This window comes from Chelonia mydas, chromosome 5 (assembly GCF_015237465.2).
Source record: "Chelonia mydas isolate rCheMyd1 chromosome 5, rCheMyd1.pri.v2, whole genome shotgun sequence".
Lineage (NCBI taxonomy): Eukaryota > Metazoa > Chordata > Testudines > Cheloniidae > Chelonia > Chelonia mydas.
In genome coordinates this window covers 91475042-91498298 of record NC_051245.2, presented here as the reverse complement: position 1 = coordinate 91498298, position 23257 = coordinate 91475042, and the positions used below count along the sequence as shown (strand labels likewise).

Genomic DNA, 23257 nt, shown 5'->3' with positions numbered 1-23257 from the left:
CTGAGATGATACAGGTCTTCAAATATTTGACTGGAGTTAGCACGCAGCCAGTTTATGAATGCAGCATTCAGACTCTGGAGTTAATATGTTAATTTTGAATTTATCACCATTATTGTAACTATGATTAAAGATCTAGACTTCGATGCCTTCAGATCATTCCTTCTCATTTAATTAGATTACGTGAAATGTTATAGTGGCGCTGCCAGAGCAACTAGATCGTCAATGTAAAAAGCATCTTTTGTATATTTTTAATTTTGAAACTATTTGAGTTTGGAAAGTTAACTGCTGCATGTACACATTTTCTTTTTATTCCAGATTTCTTTGACTGATTAGTTGTTCTGGCAGAGACACTAAACATCTAGACTTTGATGTTTTATGTGACAGTCTTATCCACTAATTAACTTCATTAATTTTGCAATTAGTGAAGTAAATTAGTGGGTAAAAATGCCATATAAAACATCAAAGTTTGCATTTTTAATTATAGATGGTATAAAAAATAATCATCACAATCTTGGCTTACTTAACCCAATCCAAGTAGCTCAGACAGGCCATGTGATATGAAATAGCTTTGTATTGTGGCTTTCCTAGCTTTTTACACTAAAAACTACTGAGACTGTCCATCTGAGTTCGGAGAATCTAGCCATAGCGAAAAGGCAGCAAACGCTGATTCAGTCCAGGTGGGACTGAGTGGGAGTTAAGGTGCTGACTGTGTAAACAGAGCGAGTGACTAGAGTTGTGGGAAATGGAAGGTGAAAATACTCAATAAGTTTACTTAAGCCTTGTCTGTGCTAGAAAGAAAGTACCTGGATAGATATAGCAATTCCAGCAAATCCTCTTCGTGTAGACACATTTTGATTTCCCCCCACTCCTACCCAACATACTATGCTAGTGAAAGCCTGGTGTAGATACCGTTATACCAGCAAACGCAGTCCTTTGCCAGTATGGCTTAATTCGTTCAGGGAACTAGTATAAACTACCCTGTCAAAAGAATTCTCCTGCGGTATAAGCTCTGTCTAAATTAGGAGGAATACAGGTATAGCTATACTGGCAAACACTTTCTTGTGTAGACAAGGCCATAGACCTCGATGAATTAAGAGACCTCTTTCATATAAGAAGCACAAGCTAAACTATAGAATGGCCACTGAAAATATAAAGGCAGTTTGATGTGGAACAGTTCTGCCTAAAGTCTATAAGGATAACATATACATGAAAGGCAGGTTGGTTTGAATTTTGAAGAAGGTAGGAGGGCTCAACTCAAATCAAACATCAGACTGAATCCTTGAGGGAAATCATTGAAGCAAGATTCAATAGAATGAGTAGAAAATGCACTGGACTGAGACCTGGGGTGTATTAATGGTGGAGAGGATAAAAGAATTTTACATCAGAGGGAACTGGAAGTAACAGGAAGGCAGAAGGAAAAAATGTTCAGATACTACTGAAGGGATCTCTCTTTTTAACAAGACTCCATCCATGTCTACACAGCAAACTTTGGTCAATGCAAGTTACGGTGGCATAAAACTGCCACGGTATGTTGCTTGTGCGAGTGCATACTTTGCTCCTTGCATCAGCACTGTGTGCACTCACCAGGAGTGCTTGTGTCGATGCAAAGTGTGGTGCACCACGGTAGGTATCCCAGCCAGCATGCTACCTGCCACTGTTCAGCACACTTTTGGTATGTTTTGGCAATGCACAGTGGGGCAGAAATGAGTTGCTCAGGGGTGACTGGGAGCAAGGAGTCAAGTTCCCAGCATGCAAATATATCCATCCCATAATGTCATCTTTATCCCATAATTTTCATTCCTTTTTTTAATACATACCACAAACCCCCATAGCCCTCCTCACGGTCTGCCATCTCTGACAGAAACCTGGAGCCTGCACAGCTTTGCACTATTGTCCTAGGCATTGCAAACACAGGATCCACGATCCTCCAGTATGTGCAGAGCCGTGAGAGGAACTGAATCAGCAGGAATACAACAGTAATGGAGCATAGCAAGAACCAGTTTATGGTTGTTGATGGCATTGATGAAGCAACTGCAGATGGTGGAGCACTGTTTCTGGGCCGAGGAATGAAGCATTGACTGGTGGGATTGCACTGTAATGTTTGGGATGATGAGCCGTGGCTGCAGAACTTGTGATGCACAAGGCCACATTCGTGGATCTGTCTGTCAAGCTTGCCCCAGCCCTCCAGCGCAGACTCACCAAAATATGAGCTGCACTGACAGTGGGGAAGTGAGTGGTAATATCACTGTGGAAACTTGCAAACACAGGAATGCTACTGGTCAATGGGAAATCATTTTGGAGTTGGTAAATCCACTGTGGGGGCTGTTGTCATGCAAGTGTGCAGGGCCATTAATTGTCTCCTCTTACGCAGGATTGTGACTCTTGGCAATGTGCAGCACAAAGTGGAAGGATTTGCCGCAGTGAGGTTCCTGAACTGGGGTGGGGTTTTAGACAGCACGCATACCCCTTTTTTGGCAACAGAGCACCTTGCCACAGAGTACATCAACTGCAAGGGCTACATTCATATCCATTTTACCTACACATACAACAACCGTGGCTCTCTCAGGTCAGTATATGCGAAACTGTGATTGTCCTTAATGTCCCCCGGGGTGGAGAGGCAGGGGTAGGGATGCGGCCTCTGATGCCCCGTGGAATGTTCCACAGAGTGTAGGGAGGTGCTATAATAGAGTTCTCCATAGACTGAAAAGAAAGGCAAGACTGTGTTTGTTAAACCAGTAGGTCCACAAGAGTCTGCAGTATCTGTTTTTGCTGCCAGAGAAGCCCCATTATGTCTTAGTGAACCTCCCTCTCCTCTTTCTGCTGGGACTCCTGGGCCTGCGTCCTGTCCATTCTTTCCTTCTCCAGGCTGTCTGCAGTGCTCACCCTTCAGGCCCTTTGCTCACAGTCTGATGCAGCACTGGCTTGCAGGATCTCCTTGAACATGTCATTCTGAGTCCTCATCTTTCTCTTCCTTATCTTGGTCGGGCATTCCACAGATGTAGAGCGGAAACCCCACAAGGCCATAACAACAGCAGCTGCAGGTAAAACACACAAAGGCATCATTGGCCGTATAGTCACAACAGAAAGTGAAAGTAAAGACTCAAAACTCTCTTCCTGTGCTCCGCTGAGGTTTTAAACAAGACGTGCCTCTTGACACTTCTGCTGCAGAGTGCATGGTGCCATTCACAGCACCAGCCGTGGGGTGTATGGCCTGCCAGAGATGAAGGAAATGGTGAGGGAATTTCTTGGTTGCATGAAACTGAGGATAGGGCAATGGAACTGAATACTGGCACCATTTTCCACAGGCGGGGTGATTTTAACTGATATCTCCTCCTGAGGGTAACAGAGGCACAGAGAGCACAGCTGCTGCTGGCCTTCGAAAGCCGCCCAGCCCGTATGCTGCTAGCCTGTTTACTCCAATAGTGCCTACTGGAGTTATCACCAAGTCGTGTGGGAAGGTGTCCTACCGTGAAGAAGAAATAAGGCGGCCATTCCTAGAAACTCTGGGAGAGGATTACAGAGTACTTCCATGAAAGTTTCATGGAGATTTCTCAGGAGGGTTCAAGCGATGCCCTTGTATACATAAACTGCTCCTCATGCCCCTCCCTTGCCACAGGGGAATGAAAAAAAGAGAACCCTATCTCTCTCTTTTTTGGTACCACTACCTCTTGTAGTACAATTAAATTAATGAAACAGTCGATAGCTGTATCCTGTTAACTTGGGAGTGCCATCAGTACATCACTGTAATGGGAAAAATAAACTACCCAAAGTTCCTTCCCCTGCATCAGACTCACCTGTGCTCAACTGCTGGGACTGACTGGACTGTGGTGGAGTCTCAGACAGGTCCTGGCTTGTGGCATAGCAAGACCCCACCACTTGCATGTCCCCCATCCTCCTCCTCGTCATGGCTGTTCATGCCAGGAGTCTTTGGCTTGGGCTCCTCGGAGGTAGTCATGGTTGTCTGTAGGTCGGTGGTGGGGTTTCCACCAAGTATGGCATGCAGCTCTTTTTGTAAAAGCAGTAAGTCTGCAGCTCATCACCTTGGCCTTCTGGTATGCCTGACACAGTTCCTTTGCTTTCATGTTGCACTGCTGCTGGTCCCTGTAATACCTTCTCCTGCATTTCCTGTGTAACCTGCTTGTAGATGTCCATGTCTCTATGGCTGGTCCATAGCTGTGCTTGCACAGCCTCTTCTCACAGGCCTAGGAGATCCAAAATCTCCAGTCTACTTCTAGCTGGAACACGTCTGGAGTGTGTAGCTGGCTTGTTCTCCGGGAACCCTGGGCAATGGTGTTCACAATTGTGACTACATCGGTCAGTGTAGGGCATTGTGGGACAGCTGCTGGAGGACTGTTAGCGTCAACATAAGTAACTCAGTGTCTGCACTTGTGCTGCGTCACCCTCAGCACATCGACCATAGCTCAACGCCGCTCAGGGCAGTGGTGTTGCTGTGTCACTGTAATGGGGCATTTACATAGGTGGGAGACACATTTAAGTGCAGAGCATGTGCAACTAGGTTGATGCAAGCTTATGCTGACTGAACTTTGTAGTGTAGACCGGGCCTGAAAAGGCTCAATGGAGAAATGATCGTGGGAGGTCAAAATGTGAGCTCTGAAAGGGAGAGAGAAAGGCAAGTAATCTTGACTGATAGCTTGATAGTTCAGAACCTGGCCCCAAGCATCTGTCTTAGATAAAGAGAACAAAGTGTAATGCTGCCTTTCAGGTGCCACAGCAGGGAATGTCACAATATAAGAATCAAGAATAAACTGAAAAAGGTTGGACTTTCCACTAGTTAGACCATTTGGCAATATGGTGCGAGTTTTGATTGAGCTGTGGATTACTTTGGTGATGTGACTGGTAGATGTAAACATGCTACACGGTATCTTGGAGCAGCCCACAAAATTTCACAACCACTGCTCTCAGTTTACTAAAAGTGTAAGTGTGTGTGTATGAGAGAGAGAGAGAATACGTATGCATTCTGGTAAATTGAAAGGAATTCTTGTGGAATTTTGTGAACCACTCAGAAGCTGTATTGTGTGGGAGAACTCTAATAATATTTTGATGAAATTTTCCTTAATAATCAGGATAACTGACTATTCGTTTTGTTTCTGTTTTTTCTTCTTTACCTTCCTCAATTTTGTTTTCCTTTTTCTGCTGTGTATCTTGGTGTTTCTTTATATACATCTTTATCAGTGGCTGTTTTTCTCCCAGTTTTATTCCCTATTTCTTTCCTTTACATTGTTGTGGCTCTATGCTAATAACTGAGACAGGAAACCGAGGGGAGGGGATGAATATGACACTGCAGTTTGGGTGAAATGAGACATCTTTGGGTATGTCTGCACTCGAGCTGGAAAGTGTAAATTTCCAGCCCTAGGAGACATACCCATCTTAACTCTGATCAAGTCAGTGTGCTAAAAATAGATCAAAATAGTGTGCTATTTCCCCTCCTCCCCCCCCCCCCACGCAAAATAGGTGAAGGGCCATGTTGGACAATACTGTTTTTTTCTATCCCTCTCATTGGCAAGGAGGGGTGTTAGAGAGTTTGGCCTTGGGACTTCTGAGGAAAGTTAAGCCCAGGAGCTCAAAGGCTTAGCTGCTAAGTTTTCAGGTAGAGAGAATATTCTTGTGATTGTTACTCCATTCTGTCTGGCATAAGGTTAGAACTAGTGCAGCGCTGTACTGCATTTCGTACCCGTAAAGTGGACTGGAAGCTGGTCCACCTTTTGGCCCAAGTCAGTAACCAGCCAAGTCTAGGTATGGACAGTCTTAACTCAGACTTATGTAGGAGTTATAATACTTCAGTTGCTCCATGTTGCTGATTTCACATCTCCCTTAAATAATTAAAAGGACCATACCAAACGCTGGAGTGAGTCAGAATGCTAACGTTGGCTTTTGTATTTCACCGCCCTAAATGTGAGTGTCAGTCAATGAGTGAGCATTCCTGTGAAGTCATTTTCCTGTGATGTGTGTTGTATCCATTTTTATTGTTTCTCGTATACTTTGAATGGACTTTATAACAGCAATAATGTCATTCAGATAATTATATCATAATTGACCTTAGCAATGAACATCCTTGGCTTTTACTGCAGTTTGTGTAATACTTCAGGATGATCAATTATCTCATAATTCCCACTTTGTTGGAATTATTGTTTTAATTATTTCACTTAAAATACATCCTTTTTTTAGTGTTATAGAGTTACACCAGGTAATGGTTACAGTCACAAATGCTTCAAGAGTTACCAGCTTTGTGTGGGAGTGTTTTTGGGTCTTATCATCTCGTCATTATTTCTAACACTGGTTTCATTTAATTATCACTTAATTTTTATCCAAGCAAGATTAGCAGTCCAAGAGAGCTAGCTGATGGTAGTCCAAGCTATAGGGCTTGAGAAAGGATGTATAGCCCGTGTGCTTGATTTTACTATATTGTTTTTCTTCCTTTGTGCTATGTGAGCCATTTATGGTAATGCACGTAATTTTCAGTGGAAGTTGAGGTTTAAAAGGTTATAGTAATTCTTGGATTTTTCAAGTAATTTGAAGTATTAATTATTACAAGTAGACAGCACATTGATGTTTGCACTGCTACTTGTGTGATATTTATGGCTTTATAAGAGGTTTATATAGCATTCTTTATGATCAATTAATTTGTGCATGGTCAGGGGAGATATTTCAGGCTGTGTCTGGCACCTGCATTCCACTGTGACGGTCACCATATAAATATCAGAGAGGGAATATGCCACCTCATGAAATTCTTGGAGAGTGTTGGTCTCGTTTGTTGTGTAGTGTTGCTCAGCACTGTACAAAACATAGTGGGATATGTAGTGTCTAGTATTTTACAGTCTTGTACTGAAGATCCAATGCTGTATTTGATGTAGTGCTTCTTAAATGAACTAAATGTACATGTCAAAGTGCTGAGCCTTGCTGTTCTTATATCTGTTCAGTCAGTTTGGGTCACCATTTTGCATGTATTTACCAGGAATTAACCTTTTCTACACAAACAGAAAATGAAAATACAGTGCCTTTTTGCTAAAAGAGAAATTAAAACAGCCACTATCACCAAAGAATGTATTTCCCCATGTCTTGTTCAATTATTAGATGTGAACAGACTCAATACTGCTTAGCAGGGAAATGCTTGGTTTTCTAGTAGATTAAAAGTTTATTGAAGAAAACTGCAGTGTGAAAAGATTTTCTTTCTCTATAAATTTTAATAGTTATTAGAAGGAGGATTCTGGCCCATTAAGTTACAGCCTGCCAAGACATAATGCTAAATCACTTAATTTCTCTAAGCAGCAACCCTGTTCCATCTTCTTTAAAGGAAGCTGTTAGAAGAGCCTTGATGTTTTAATCGAAAAACAGAGCAAAGTCTGACAGCTAAACTGTGCTTTGATGGAGGTTTTTTGTGTTCAGCCCTTTAGTCATGGGTTCTCCCACAGATCCCTAGGTGTAGACTCAGGGAAAAGGTTTGTACAGATGCCAGTGTCACTTGTAGGCATCTGATACACAACCACAGTTACATGTAGATAGTTGTCACTTAGTGCTTTGGCTAAACAGGCCACGGCAGTTGTGCTATTTTGTATAAGGGGCAATTTTAGGTCTGTCAACACCAGTCATGGAGTTCCTGCAGAATTGCAGTTTTTTATATAGCAGATACAGTTTGTAATGGATAGACCAGATGTGACCATTACAAAATCTCTGCTTAAAAATCTGAACTGAGGCTTCATGCAGGAGACCAGAGTTAGGCTGCTATTTCTTGCATCTCACTCTTGAAGTCCAGCCTTGTAGTCCTCTCAGCAACTGGCCCAAAGCCAAGCCTTCATTCCTCTCAAAAACCTGAGGGGCAGGAATTAAAATGAAGGTTTAGGGGGATGGGGGGAAGTGAACTGTACCAGCTCAGAAGCTTTTTTATCTCTAGGTTGTCAGTTCAAATCCAGCCCAGGTCCTAACAGCTTGTTGTAACTGAAGATCCAGTTACTCTTTCTGCAGAAGTAATATTAGCCCCAGTGTATTCTAGTTGTGAAATTGCATTCTGCCTACCTAATCCCTTTCGTCCCTCTTAGTTTCAGTTGGAAAGTTCTTCATTTTCTCTCCTAAAAAGTGTCAAGCTACATGCTAGACCCAAGAATGTGATTGAAACCTTAACTTGTAACTTCATACTCCTGAGCTTCAGCCCAACACCCAAAGCTGGAACAGTTAATTAGCCTTAAAGCAGCCTTACAAAATTATACTCACCCAGTCACACAGGCAAATTACAGGGATTTTGTTTGGGATTGACGGGAAAGTAAAATATTCAATTTCTTGTTTCCCTTCTCTTGTCGTGATGTGAAGGGCAGATGAAACTCTCTGTGTCTTGGCTGGAAAATGTTTGTGGCAGTTTTAAGACGTAAGGCTATGTCTATACTGTGGACCCTGTGCCAGCATAGCTCCCTAGTGTAGATGCAGCCTAAGCTGACAGAAGATGTTCTTCTGTAGGAGTGCCACATCCCCAGATGACATAAGCTACTTCGACAGAAGCACTCTTCCACTGACATAGTTGTCTACATGTGGGGGTTTGTCAGCATAGCTACATCGGTCACAGTTGAGGGTTTTTTTTTTTCCACGCCCCTATTGAAGTAGCTATGCTGATATAACTTTTAAGTGTAGACCAAGGGTACCTAAGGGTATTGTAATGCTTAAAAGGCATATAGGCTACTCATAATCTTGTTTTAATATGCAGAAAAGCCTGAATTAGGATAAAAACATAAGGACAATAATTGCTGTTTGTAGACAAGTCGCCTTATACTAATTCAGAAAATTCACTAACTGCACAGGCATTCCTGTTCACAGAATTTTGATCACCAGGTTTGTGAAGAAAGTGTGTGGGCTGGGGGAGGATGTGTGTTCACATTTTTAAGCATATAATCCAATAATGAAACTTGCATGGTATGATCTCTAGTAGTATCTAGATATACAGCTGGATTTTTCACGAAGAAACAAAACTAAACCTTCTCTTGTTGACCATATAAGTTTGTGTCGATCAGTACTATTGCTTACATCTTGTTAGTGCTTCTCTGCGTGCTGCCAGCCAAAAAAGTTCCATTGCATGGGGCTGCCTAGGATTTTTCCACTTTATTACCAAGTCTGATTGGACTTTAAAGCAATTACGCCATTAAACAGTATGCATTGCCCCAGTGCCCAATATGGTGATCATCCTTTAAGTGCTGGTGATAATTAACTACTTTATCATTCTAATAGGGAGCTCTGAATTATAATTTTATTGAGCAGCAAAATCAAGGATTAAAATGATATCTGCAGTGCCAAGGTTAACTATACTGAGAAAAATGAAACCACGTGGTTTCTAATTCATGAAAATAAATATTTCTGTTTAAATAAGTGCAGTAGTTTACTCTGATTCTTTAGACATAATTCTAATTGCAGCTTAGGGATGATGATTGTCTCCTTTTAAAACAAATTGCTTTCTATACAGTGAAGTTAAGTTATAATGAATTGAACTCAAATTATAAACTGCCTCCTCCCAATTTGTGAAATGAATATGAATGTAAAGGAGTACTCTTAATGCTCATATAAAATCTTTTGCAAAGGGCATCCTCTGTAGTAAATAATACTAAGATTTATCTACACAGTGGAGTAATGCACACTACGGCGGTGTGATTTCTAAAGCGCACTAACATTTTGCGCGTGACTTGGTCCATGTAGACCCTACTGGTGCTCACTAAACGTTCCCTAAATGTTTCAAACCAGTAGTCATGAGCAATGCTAGCTTTGTTTTCAAATTTCCATTTTCATCCAGTATTGTGAATGTGTAAATAACTAGAATCGGTCAAAAATAAAGGGAAAATTTTTGCTAACACCCCATAAAAAAAAACTTGCAAAATTTCAACCAGTCTATACATAATTTGCTAATTAAGGCTCCAATTCAAAAAGGCATTCTTATTCCGGAAATAACTTAATTAAGCACATGCTTAACTTTTAGCATAGATTTAAGTCCCACTGAAGTCAGTGGGATTTCAGCATTTGCTAACGTGCTTTCCTGAGTAGGGAGAAACTTTAGCACATGCTTAAGTGCTGTTCAGAATCAGAGCCTCAATGTTTTAATAAGAACACTGAAATATGAAACATGCCAGTGGTGTCAGAATGCATTGAAGTCTACACTGGACATGTGTTTGTCCTGATGTTGCTTCACTCGTACATTCAAAACCCTTACTGAAGTGTATGGGGAAGAGCTGAACAAAATATTGTAAATTCCATCCCATGAGAAATTTTGACATTTCCGCATTTGTTTTATTCTCAGATTGGGACAAAATGTCAAAATTTCAGAACTTTGCATGCTACAGAAATTACGAAAAATTCAAAGGCAGAATGAATTGAAACATTTTGACACTCCTGAAATCAAAGTGTTACGTTTTGGTTTATTGAAATGACCTGAAACGCATCACTTTGAGGCAGTTAAAAATTAAACTGTGTTTTTCCATAGCAGCGGATTGGTTTATGGGAGCTTAGTTCAGGAGCCTGATGCCCCTGTTCTCCCTTATGAAGTTAGCTCCCTGGTTGGACTACATATTTCATGATGCACCCAGAGTCATATGACTCCTGTGATGCACCACTGAGAGGTTGGTCAGGGATAGCCACGTTGTGTTATGGAAAATGCAGTCCTGTAGGGACCTCTGCAGAAAAGAAATAATAAGGCAATGCACTGACTGGTGGAATGCAGCTTATTAATGTTTTATTAAACTGATTTAACACTAAACATTTTGGGTTAGTTGAACAACATGATTTTTTTCAGATTTGGGTCAGACCAACCTGAAATTAAATATTTCATAGACATTTTTCCATGGAAAATTTCAAATTTGCATTTTCCATTGAAAAACCATTCTGACAGAAAATTTATGGCCAACTCTAATACGGGGGATTTTGGTCAAGCATGGCAAGAAGACTTAACCCTTTTAACAATGACTACAGCTGGCAGCAGTCGATCCAGTGGGGAATGATTTGTCGCGTCTAGTCTTTCCCTGTTAGTCTATAAGGTGCCACAGGACTCTTTGCTGCTTTTACAGATCCAGACTAACACAGCTACCCCTCTGATACCTGTCTCAGCTTGGTTTCCCCAAACAACTATCCCCTCTCTCTTGAGAAAGAGTCCCTTTTAAACTTTGCAATAGTTCCTTTGTTCTTCTGTGTTTCTGAGTTTTGACTCTTCTGGTCAAAACCAGTCCTGTATGTTGGCTAGAGCTAGAGGTAAAATCATCAAAGTCAATATAGCTCTGCATTGTTCCTTAACTCTCAAATATTTGCTGAGGGGTGGCTTATCTTGAACCATTCTTTTCCTTCCTCGTTTTTCCTGGTAGCCTTCTGTATATTTGTAAAGTAAACATCCCAATAACCATGGTAAAAAATAGTATTCTTAAATTAATACATAGCAGTTCTGTGGCATTTTGGACCTCAACTATTTGGTGCTCCAGTAATTGATATTTGTACAGAAGTATCTACCAATTATTTCATTCAAAGTGTCAATATAAATCTTATTAGTTAGCTATCATTAATTAAAGCGCTGTTATCCACTAGAAGACCTCAAAACCACCTCCTCTACCACCTTCAGGTTGTCTGTTGAAAGTAATCAGAAATGAGATTGTGCAAATGTGTGGTCACATTTCCCTCTCTCCCCTCTAATTTCAGAGCTCTTCTGTGTCTCCATCAGCTAGTTTCAGAACAGCAGAGAAGCATAGGAACTCGACGGATTACTCTTCAGATAGCAAAAAGCAGAAAACAGAAGAGAAAGAAATAGCAACTCGTTATGTGAGTGAAACATTTACATGGTGTATTGCCAACCTAAGAGTTTTTTTCTGCAGTTGCAGCAACTATATCATGAGTAATTTTTTTTTTTTAAACTGTGGGCTAAATAGGAACAGGTCCTGAGCATAAATGTGAGTTGTAGGAGTCCAGCACCTAACAATATCTGGGCCTGTAAAAATACAGAGCATCTGCAAGGCAATGTAGCCTATTGACTGGGAATCAGAAGACCTGAGCTCTATCTGGGTTCCTTCTGGGTGACTTTGGGCAAGTCACTTCATCTCTCTATGCTTCAATTTCCCCATCTGTAAAACATGGATAATGAAATGTAAAGCACTTCTTATATATAAAGTAAGACCTACGTAGTATTTATTATTAACAGCTTAAATGAGACCAAAGAAATAGGAAATATTGAAGAATAGTGTGATGCTTTATAGTAATAGATATTTTTGCTTTTTAAAGAGACAATAGATCTTTGGATATTTTTTAAGAATTTGATTTGTCATTGCAGGATAGTGATGGTGAAAAGAGTGATGATAACTTGGTGGTTGATGTTTCCAATGAGGTATGTGTTATACTGCTTCCTATACCATACAGTAATTGAAGGTGTCTCTCAAATCTCAGTGTAGGTCAGATGTATGCCTTCACAAAGGGGCTTGTAATTGCTAAAGAAATCCAGCTTCATCTTTTTATCTTTTCAGTTCTAAAATATTATTTATAGCAGTAACACTTCTTCAGAAGAGCTTTTCTCAGCTGTTTATATAGTTAAACAAATAAAATCTTACCTCACCCATCTTAAAGCAAATAGGGCACTGATATTTATGGTACCTATGTTCTGTTCCTGCTCTGCCACTGATTTTCTGTGTGACCTTGCACAAGACAATTAGCCTTTTATGTGCCTTCAGTTTCCCCACCTGTAACATGAGAAATGTAATTCTTATTTACTTTGTTGTTCTAAGCATTATCGTTATTTTTATGTGGCACTTAGTTAACAACATACAATATTAACTAATACTTATGTTTGTTTTGTTATACATCTAGATTTTAAACCAAATCATATTAACCAAATCAGTTATAAAGTCAAGTGATGCTTCATGTTTTATTTAGAGATCTTCCCCAAAAGTCTGAATTACTGGAGATAGGTGTTTATGCTGCTAGGAAGATGTTATACTAACGCATGTTGTTCTTTTATAGGATCCTTCTTCCCCTCGAGGGAGCCCAGCACATTCTCCAAGAGAGAATGGCTTGGACAAGACCCGACTGCTTAAGAAAGATGCACCGATTAGCCCGGCCTCTATTGCATCTTCTAGCAGTACTCCTTCCTCAAAATCCAAAGAACTTAGCCTTGTAAGTGATTTTGAACATTCCTGACCTGAGAGAGTACACAGATGTGCACATCCACCAGATCATATCTGAATTTCTAATGGGATCTGTAAAACGCTACGAGACATGATACAACTTCACGTTGAATATAAAGTTCCCTTAATTTCTACTTTAAAGACATACAGCAAAGTGGTGGTTAAAAAGCCCAGAGGCCTTTTTGGGATGAGAAGCGTTTATTAAACTACCAATGTAAAAAGATGATGGATGTGCCTGTGTTGTGGTAATTTTTCATGTGGGGGAGGAGAGAATCATGTCCTTCTGAGGATAAAAAAAAAAAAAAAAAAAAAGCAGTACACCTAGGTTCCTTGATACATTTTTTGTGCTATGGTTCTATAGTAAATTCAGCTTCCAACTTGGATGTGATTTGATTGTTAGTTTTGTTTAAATGACCAGGTAGTTTTAATTTTCTGTCTGTCATTTACAAGAGTCTTCCTTGACTTGCATCACAGATCACAATGCAAAAAAAGGCTGCTTGCAAGTGTGTGGGGGGGGGGTCTTCTTTCCCTTCCTTTTGGTGACGGTAGATGCCAATGCATCACATTGCTAAGCTGCACTGTAACTCTTCCTGCAATTCTCAACATTTCAGTACACTTTCACTTCTCACATTGTTTTATAAATCAGTTCTGTAGTGAATGTAGTGCTCAGGAGAGGTGCTGGAGTGACAGGGTTAAACACAGAAGTTTGCTGTTTGTCCACCAAACAGGCATACCACAACAGTGCCAGTGCAAGATTCCTCACACTACCCCCATCACTGTGCCTCAACCCTGTTTTATAGGGATCACGGCTAGGGGTGAGTCCATTATTTCAGTCTGCTTGTCTGTCCGATTTTGGGCCTCACACTGCCAACAAAGGTGCTAATCGTGATGTGGACACATGTCCACCAGGAGCAGATTGAGACCACCAACAGGTTTCACATACACTGCTAATACGATTGTCAGATGGTAATGATTTTCAGTCATTGACTGTATCCTGAATCACATCAGTGACCTAAAGGAGAAAAAGCTGTGAATCCTAGAGTTAATTCCTACGGTCACCCTTCCCTTTTAAGTCACTCTGCATGCTTCTTTCCATTGCCAGTGCTGAGCATTAAAAATTGAAAACTAGGTTTCACTAATCAAACCACATTTTAATGTCATCTACAATATCTTATATATGAAGCCAAAAAGTAAAATAACTGTCTTTCATTGCCTCTCTTGATATTAGAATGAGAAATCTACCACTCCTGTGTCTAAATCAAATACTCCAACTCCACGGACTGACGCTCCAACTCCAGGCAGCAATTCTACTCCTGGTTTGAGGCCCGTGCCTGGCAAGCCACCAGGAGTCGACCCTTTAGGTTAGTAACAATTAGGCCTCTAGAAAAACATCTAACTTTTCAGTCCTTTACAACACTGCATTCTGTGTCTCTGTCTTCTGTTTGTTGTTCTCTTCTTTGAAGTGCTGAGCATCCCTTATACCTGTTTAAATTGAGCACTATTCCCCCAACAGCTTCCGGTCTAAGGACCCCGATGGCGGTACCATGTCCCTATCCTGCTCCATTTGGAATTGTGCCACATGCTGGAATGAATGGAGAGCTGACCAGTCCAGGAGCTGCGTATGCGGGGCTGCATAATATTTCCCCCCAAATGAGTGCAGCTGCTGCAGCGGCAGCGGCTGCAGCAGCTTATGGGAGGTCTCCAGTGGTAAGTGTTTGCCCCAGGGGATGTGAACATGTTTGGAGTTGGGGGTGGGGGGGGGTCTGTTAAATTAAAGACATTCAGGGTTAAATCTAGTTCAACCTATCTCTAATTTGGAGAATATGTTGTGGAAGAGGTAAATGAAGCTCATGTTCGCTTAATTCCCCACTTAATACATCTTTTTGTTCTGCTTGGGGAAAACTGCAGGTTGGTTTTGATCCACATCATCACATGCGAGTCCCAGGCATCCCTCCCAATCTGACAGGCATCCCAGGAGGAAAACCGTGAGTTTTAAACACTAAATTTATGAAGTTAATCATTTACTGAAGTAGTGTTCCCTTGCTGGCTAGATTTCCCCTGGGCTACTGAATACTATTGCATGACTAGAAGTAAGTTTAGGGTTGAAGGGATAGGGAGGGTGGTTTAATCCTTGTTTTTATTTTAAAAGCTTGTTTGGAGATTTCTTTTAAAATCTACTACCAGCCAGGAGGTATCAAATGGCATAGAGCAATGAGAGTCTGTGGTGGGCAGAGAGATCTCCTTTTCTAAATGTGAAGTAGGGGACCCATCTCTGTATAGAAATACAAACTGTAAAGGGATCTCTGGTATACATGTCTGCTGTACTGTGTGTCTCAGCTTAAAAATAATTCCATTGGGCATAAAAGCCTTGCAATCACTTGCAAGCTTATTAGATGCTATAAATAGCAGTGTGCAGAGAAAGAAACTCTGAAATGTTTTGTTTGATTGAAAATACTGAGAAGAATTATGGTTTCATAATGTTCAAATTCATCCTTGATGGAACTCTTCAGAAAAGGTGACCTACTCTAACAGGCTTTGTTTGCTGTGTAATTCTTTTTCCAGGCTCACAAACTCTCCACTCAGATCCCCCTTGAGTTAGAGGGAGGGGAAAAAATAGTAATGCAAATCATATTGATCTGGGTTTTATTTGAAGGGCCTTAAGTTCCACTTCCTTTGTAACACTTAAAAGAAAAATAGACTAGCTAATAATGGAGAGGTTGAGGGATATTTGGGTATAGTTGATGTAACTTGATTTTAAATATATAAACGTTGTACATACTATGATTGTATCCCTCTCCCCCAGTGTTACTTGTCATCTTAGGCTGTCTTCTGTCAGCTGCTCTGTGTTGATGAACCTGCACCTACATAGAGCCAGGATAACTTCATTGAGGATCTATGCAGGCTCAGGAGTTGGCACTAAGCAGTTTACAGGATCAGAGCCTTAGACTGTAAGCTCTGTGGAGCAGGAACCTTCTTCCTGTCTGTGTGGAGAGCATCCAGCAAGTTCCTTTACAGTCACTACTGTAATATAATAACTAAAAAGGTGAAAGGTTTTGTTGCATCTCAAATGTTTGTTAATGCATTGGCATAATAGTCACTATTTACAAGGTCAATAATAGCTAATTATTATTAGCTAGATTTGAAGACTGCAAAGATGGAGACCTAAGTTGTATTCAACTATTTTCACTGAGCGTTCTCTGAAATGGAATGTGCTGCATTGGCTATCTTGTTACCTGTACTTCTCCTTTGGTTTTTTAACTACTGCCTGATTTTCCTAGGGAACAATACCATCTGACTCAAAAATAAGAGCTGCATTAAAAATATCTGTACAGATCTTTATAATTGAGGAGTTTTGCAATATATTTATAGTGCTTTAAACATGCGAAATTCTACGTTAGTGGTAAATATTCCTATTACTGATGACCTGCACAGTGGTACAAGGGGACTGGTAATAAATGGTACATGGAGAGAGGGGGGAAAAGTAATATGACACCCGATCTTTTTCAAGATTAAATGTATTTGAATAATTATACATAGCACTTACTATTTGCTTTAAGAGCCAGATTCTCAGCTGGTGTAAATCAGCATAGCTCCATTGACAACATCTTGAGCTACAGCGTCAAAGCCATTTTGACTAAAATGTTGCTTTAAAAAAAGAAAAAAGAAAAAAAAGCTATAATAAAGATTCACTTTTGGTATCAATGTAAATTCTCAGAGCAGGGCAGGTGCTTGCCTCTTGGTACTGTGCAGCAGCAAACACACTGTTGGCATGCAACAAATGATGAATAATAAGATCTTCTAGCTAGTGCCTATAGAAATCTGCTAGTGGACACCAAATCCACTTAAATTAGGAAGTTTGTATCTTTTAACTGCAACAACCAAAAAAAATTGCCTGAGCCTGGCTTGAATGTGTTTCGTGTCATAAAGCAAAGTGTCAACTTGCCACTCGGGCCTGCCGGAACGAGAAAAGAGCGAAAATAGGGTGCAGAAATAGTGAAATTTCTGCGGCTATGAGTATAAAAAAAGGGGGAAACTGGAGATTATGTAAATATAGTTGCATTTTTATACTGCTGAAAAAAACGCTGTAATATTAGCACATTTCAGAGTAGCAGCCGTGTTAGTCTGTATTTGCAAAAAGAAAAGGAGTACTTGTGGCACCTTAGAGACTAACCAGTTTATTTGAGCATAAGCTTTCGTGAGCTACAGCTCACTTCATCGGATGCTGTAGCTCACGAAAGCTTATGCTCAAATAAATTGGTTAGTCTCTAAAGTGCCACAAGTACTCCTTTTCTATTAGCACATTGTGTAACTTAAATAACAAATAAGATGGTTGGGTTTTTAAAGGCTGCCTTTTTAAACTCTCAATTTCAGTGCAACAATTAAAGCAGTAGTCTCCTCCAAAATGATGTTTCTGTGAGCTATTTTCATATCTCTACTATTACAACCGTGTGTGTTTTTTCATCAGTACTACCATGAATTAGCTAGTCTGTGGAAATTAAGAACCCTCTATTAACCATATATTTATGTGTACAGAGGAGTCGTCTAATAAAGTTTGTGTTCAGTAATATATACTCTTTAATATGTCACATCTTAAAACAAAACAATTTCACAACCTAACTGTTCTCCCTAGAAAATATTTGGAGATGAAGTTGTTGATAGCTTATTCACAGGTGGCATAACTGGCAGTCACACAACACATTCTTTCTCAGTGAGAGTCCTGATTCCAGCAAAAAGAATTGGGATTTGTGCTTGTCATATCAGTGCAACAACAACAAATTACTTGCACATTTTTGCTGGACTGCCATTTCAGGAATTGTGCCTAAAAACCTTAACTCCATGGTGTCATTGATTTCAATCCTTCTATTGACAGAGTGCTGTAAAATACAATATAAGCTTAAGATATGTGCACCCCACTGTTCCGTTCAGTGAAAGCCAGGCAATGAAATAATCCCCTTCATACTCTCTTGAACGTTCATGTTCATAAATGAAAGCCTCTAAGGGAAATAGTCACCTATCTATCCCCTTGGACCCAACCATTCCTTAAAGCTTGAAGAGATGCTCCCTACTATTTCTGTCTTCAGGGAGGCTCTGATGTGGGCTTCCCTGCTTCTGCTATGTATGTATATCAAATCACATATCAAATCTCGGATCCAGTCACGGGCAAACTTAAGGTTGGAAACTATAGCTTCACATATCCCTACACACTCCAGAAATCAGAAGCACATGGCTTGAGTCCTAAAAAGCTATTTAGTCTGTGTCTGGATAACTTGCCTTGTGGAGACCACTAAGGCCAACATTTTCAAAACTGGATGCCTAAAGATAGGTGACAAAATCCATATGTAGACAGCTAGTAACTTCAAGTCTTCAGAAGTACTGAGTTCCCCTGGCTACTGTTAAAGTAAATGGAAGTTGAGGGTGTGCAGTACCTCTGAAAATCTGGCCATTGCATTTGGTACCTTACTATGTTGTTAGATGCCAAAATGTAAGCAGCCAAGTTTGAAAATGGTTTATGTATCTTGTTCTCTTTTCTTAAATAGATGCAAGGGGTAATTCATTAAATCACTTTCCCCTTATCCTTTCCTCAGAGCTTATTCATTTCATGTAAGTGCAGATGGTCAGATGCAACCTGTACCTTTTCCTCCTGATGCCCTCATTGGACCAGGAATCCCTCGCCATGCTCGTCAGATCAACACTCTGAATCACGGGGAAGTAGTGTGTGCAGTTACCATAAGCAACCCCACAAGACACGTGTATACTGGTGGAAAGGGATGTGTCAAAGTCTGGGACATCAGCCACCCTGGGAACAAGAGCCCTGTCTCTCAGCTAGACTGCCTGGTAAGTGAACATCTAGGAATGAAAGTGAAGCTTGATCAGATGGGGAGGGGATAGAAGAAAGCAGTTTAGAAAATATTCAGATTGTGGAAGAGTGATATGATAGTGTTAAGGTATGGGTTATGATGATCAATTAGTACCATCAGCATTGAGAACCAGCTCCTCAGCTGGTGCTGATTGGTGAGCTTAATTCAGGTTCTTTTTATTATTCCGTGTATTGCTGAGTTGTTCAGTTTCTGGTATGTGTGTGTGTTATAATACACATGCTTTTTCCCCTGACAAACCAAAATCCCCATAAACTGTATAGGCAAGAGGCAAGATCAGAAATAGTGCTGTAGATGCTGTCTATAAACTTTTGACATTATGGGTGTGTGTTTAAGCCCTATATCCTCTCATGTGCTAAAAATTACTTGTAGACTCGTATTCTAATATATGGTCCATGCATGTGCGTGTATGTGTGTATTCTGACAGTTTAAAAATCTCCCTAAATTATTACTGGGAACAACAAATTATTGGCATGTGCTAACAAGATGCACCATTATTGGCAACTTTTCTCTTGTCATTTACTGTTCTTGATGAGATGTTGCCTCTTGTTGTAATTGCTGCTTCATCAGAACTGTGCAGAACGTGTGACCCTAGTATCTCCTTGGTGGGGGCAGCAGGGCTCATTAAAATGGGAGGCGGAGGTATGTCAGAAATTGGTACACCCAGTTATCAAGGGGTTAATGTACTGAAATGAGCAGAGTATAAAAATGAAACCTTGTATAAAAGCTGTCAAATGCAGGAACATTGAAGTGTTTGGAGTTGGGTGCAGGTCTTTGCATTTTGATGCTAATTAAGATTAAATAGCTCTCACTACTGAATTTTGTAGATCAAGTTTAAGTACTTCCCTGATGTCGTGTAATTTTCTGGCATTAATACACTTTATCATTGTCATAAGTGTAACTGGCTCATTAAAACCAGGAGGGAATACAATACTTTTATGGATTTCTGCTCTCATGTTAATGCTGTTTTCCTTTCCTCATGAGTAATCTCGTGATGGCTTCTGTCTCCACAGAACAGAGATAACTACATCCGTTCCTGCAGATTGCTTCCAGACGGCCGCACCCTGATTGTCGGTGGGGAAGCCAGCACGTTATCCATTTGGGACCTGGCAGCTCCTACCCCACGTATAAAAGCAGAGCTGACATCTTCTGCTCCAGCTTGCTATGCTCTAGCTATCAGCCCCGATTCCAAGGTCTGCTTCTCCTGCTGTAGCGATGGGAACATTGCCGTTTGGGATCTGCACAACCAGACATTAGTCAGGTAGGTCAACAGAACTGGATTGTCAGGTTGTGAAGAATGAATTAACAATAGCATTTACTTTCTCCCTTATTTTTTTTTTATGTGCTCTTATCTTAATTTTCAGCATAACTGTTTCAGTATTTTGTTGTTAAGGAGAAAGAATAATAAAAGCTTGATAAAAATTACATCCTTATTTATAGGATTAGAGGGTTTTATAATGGCAGACTTTAAAGTTTTGTTCTAATTCTGCTAGATTGGGGTCTGATGGCTGCTTAGAGTAAAATCAGCTGGTGTTGATGTTGCTAAGATTCTTCTAGATCCCTTTAAAACATGGAGTAGTTTGGTCTTGTGTAATACGTTGCACACAACCACACCTCTTTGATCTGTGCTTAGTGTTTGTATTCTAAGTAAGGATGGGCCTGAATCACCACATTCAGATCTGGTTTTGGAAAGCACAAAGTTTGGGGGGTTTCAGATGCACATGTTTGGGTATTTCTCATCCCCAGTGTAAAGCATTTTAAGTGGGACCCAATAATACAGCTCTACATTATACAGTATTGTAGTAATACATGTAAAAGATGGGCTTTTATCAGTTGATCTCATGATTCCATTAAGACTATTCTGTATTAAAGCCTGTGTAAGTAAGTGATTGCAGATGCTTTTTTGAGCCAGTAAATTTAGAATGTTACGCTGAATTCCTCCCAGGAAGATGTGACATTCCCAGTACCTGATGTGATGTCACAGTCTCAGTCTGAACCTTAAAACATACCGTGTATACACATTCATCAGCCCATTCATTTATAAGCTGACCCCCCCAAGATGGATAGGTAAACATGGCAAAAACTATATGACCCTTTCTTAAGCCGACCCTATATTTCAGGGGTTGGCAAACTTTGGCTTCCAGCCCGTCAGGCTAAGCTGCTGGCAGGCCAGAACATTTTGTTTACCGGGAGCGTCCGCAAGCACGGAGCCCCTCAGCTCCAAGTAGCCATGGTTTGTCATTCCCAGCCAATGGGAGCTGCAGGAAGCAGTGCAGGCTGAGGAACGTGCTGGCCACCACTTCCCGCAGCTTCCATTGGCTGGGAACGGCAAACCACGGTCACTGGGAGCTGAGGGGCTCCGTGCCTGCAAACGCTCCAGGTAAACAAAACGTCCTAGCCCGCTTTACCCTGATGGGCCGGGAGCCAAAGTTTGCCGACCCCGATCTACGACGACAATGTATTAGATATTCAATAGTTCAATAGAGCTTAAAATGGTCAACTTTTGGTATAGACCCATTGATAAGCTGACCCCCGCTCTTCGATACTTCACATTTTTTACAGTCAAAAAAATTTGGCTTATGAACAAGTATATAGGGTGCTTCCAAAAAAAATGTGCTAGGCTGATTATTTGAGGCATTCCACACACAGTTCATTTGGTGATCTACAAATTCGGAATTCAAGTCACTCTACTAAAATATGCTTTTGCTACATTTTAATAGCTAGAGTTATTAAAGGAAGTAAACCAGAACTAGCATGATCTGCATGGAAAAATGAACACGGATCAAAACCGAATCTTTTTACCATTAGCGTGTGCATGTGTTTTCTTTTTGAAATTTTCAGACAATTCCAGGGCCACACAGATGGAGCCAGCTGTATTGACATTTCTAATGATGGCACCAAGCTCTGGACGGGAGGTTTGGACAATACAGTCAGATCCTGGGACCTCAGAGAAGGAAGACAGCTACAACAACATGATTTCACATCACAGGTTCACTCTCAGAAGCTTTGACATGTTAGAGAAATCCATAGTGATTTTATAAAATTAGCACCTTTTTAAAAAAGCGAACTTGAAGAGCTCCTAGAATTTTTTCACTTAGTCTCTGGCACTGTTTTTAATATGGCAGCTAAACATTTTTTCTAGATTATGGCTCTCAGTTTGACAGATCAGTATTTTTCCCACAAGAACAGCAGAGAGCCCTATTTATAAAGGGGAATTGCCAGATTAAAGTGTTCCTATGTAACCAGTTTTCAGTTCTGTAGATCTTAGTTCAAAAGATATATTACAGAAATATTTCTAATGCTGTTGGATGGGCTAGGAAAGTAACTTTTATAGTTAGTTTGTTTCAATGCTTTACTATTGCAGCTCAAAATGAGTTGCATTTACATTAACTAATTGTCTTGATTACTATAGTAAACGATTAGCATCTTTTATAACCTGTGTAGCAGCCCAAAATGTAGCTCACATTTTGTGAACAGTGATAACAATGAAGCAGGAATTAGCTCTGACTATTTCAAGCTCCTCCTTTACTGACTGAAGCATGTGCTCTGTTAATTCCAGATCTTCTCACTGGGTTATTGTCCAACTGGTGAATGGTTGGCAGTAGGAATGGAGAACAGTAATGTTGAGGTGTTGCATGTTACTAAACCAGACAAGTATCAACTGCATCTTCACGAGAGCTGTGTGTTGTCACTCAAATTTGCTCACTGTGGTAAGCTACAACATCTATGCCAGTATTTTCTCTCCTCACAAATCTCTTTTGAATAAAAACAAGGAAATGTAAAACCAGATGTTCAATGTAATACTAAAATTAAACTTTTTTCTGGATGATTCTTTTTAATACAAAATACTTACAGTGAAATACCTTAATCTAGCCCAGAGGTTCTCAAACTGGGGGTCAGGACCCCTCAGGGGGTCATGAGGTTATTACATGGGGGGGTCACGAGCTGTCAACCTCCACCCCAAACCCTGCTTTGCCTCCAGCATTTATATTGGTGTTAAATATATAAAAAAGTGCTTTTAATTTATAAGGGGGGGGGGCGGGGTCGCAGTCAGAGGCTTGCTGCGTGAAAAGGGTCACAAGTAAAAAAGTTTGAGAACTACTGATCTAGCCACATGTAACTTTGACCGTTCTCTGGATAATTTTTTCATTAAGTGTAAATTGATCATTTTTCTTCGTAATCTAGGGTTTTTGTGCATGAGTTCATTGAAAATGTAACATAATTATAAAAAAAATTAAAAAT

General features: G+C 40.4%; 1 protein-coding gene across 11 annotated transcripts in view; it reads left to right on the top strand.

The window, feature by feature from the left end:
* The window catches only part of TLE4 (TLE family member 4, transcriptional corepressor), a 120197-nt gene that overhangs the window by 93355 nt on the left and 3585 nt on the right, over positions 1 to 23257 (top strand). For 6 of the 11 annotated variants that reach the window (XM_027827883.3, XM_037901803.2, XM_027827887.3 and 3 more), the window contains 10 exons: positions 11668 to 11787; positions 12293 to 12346; positions 12976 to 13128; positions 14368 to 14500; positions 14653 to 14846; positions 15048 to 15124; positions 18725 to 18974; positions 20029 to 20276; positions 21857 to 22004; positions 22575 to 22725. In XM_027827883.3, coding sequence (XP_027683684.1) covers positions 11668 to 11787; positions 12293 to 12346; positions 12976 to 13128; positions 14368 to 14500; positions 14653 to 14846; positions 15048 to 15124; positions 18725 to 18974; positions 20029 to 20276; positions 21857 to 22004; positions 22575 to 22725 — 1528 coding nt within the window. Of the gene's footprint in view, positions 1 to 2371; positions 2567 to 11667; positions 11788 to 12292; positions 12347 to 12975; positions 13129 to 14367; positions 14501 to 14652; positions 14847 to 15047; positions 15125 to 18724; positions 18975 to 20028; positions 20277 to 21856; positions 22005 to 22574; positions 22726 to 23257 lie in introns of all 11 variants that reach the window. The other 5 variants (XM_037901799.2, XM_037901797.2, XM_037901802.2 and 2 more) reach the window with 1 other exon arrangement.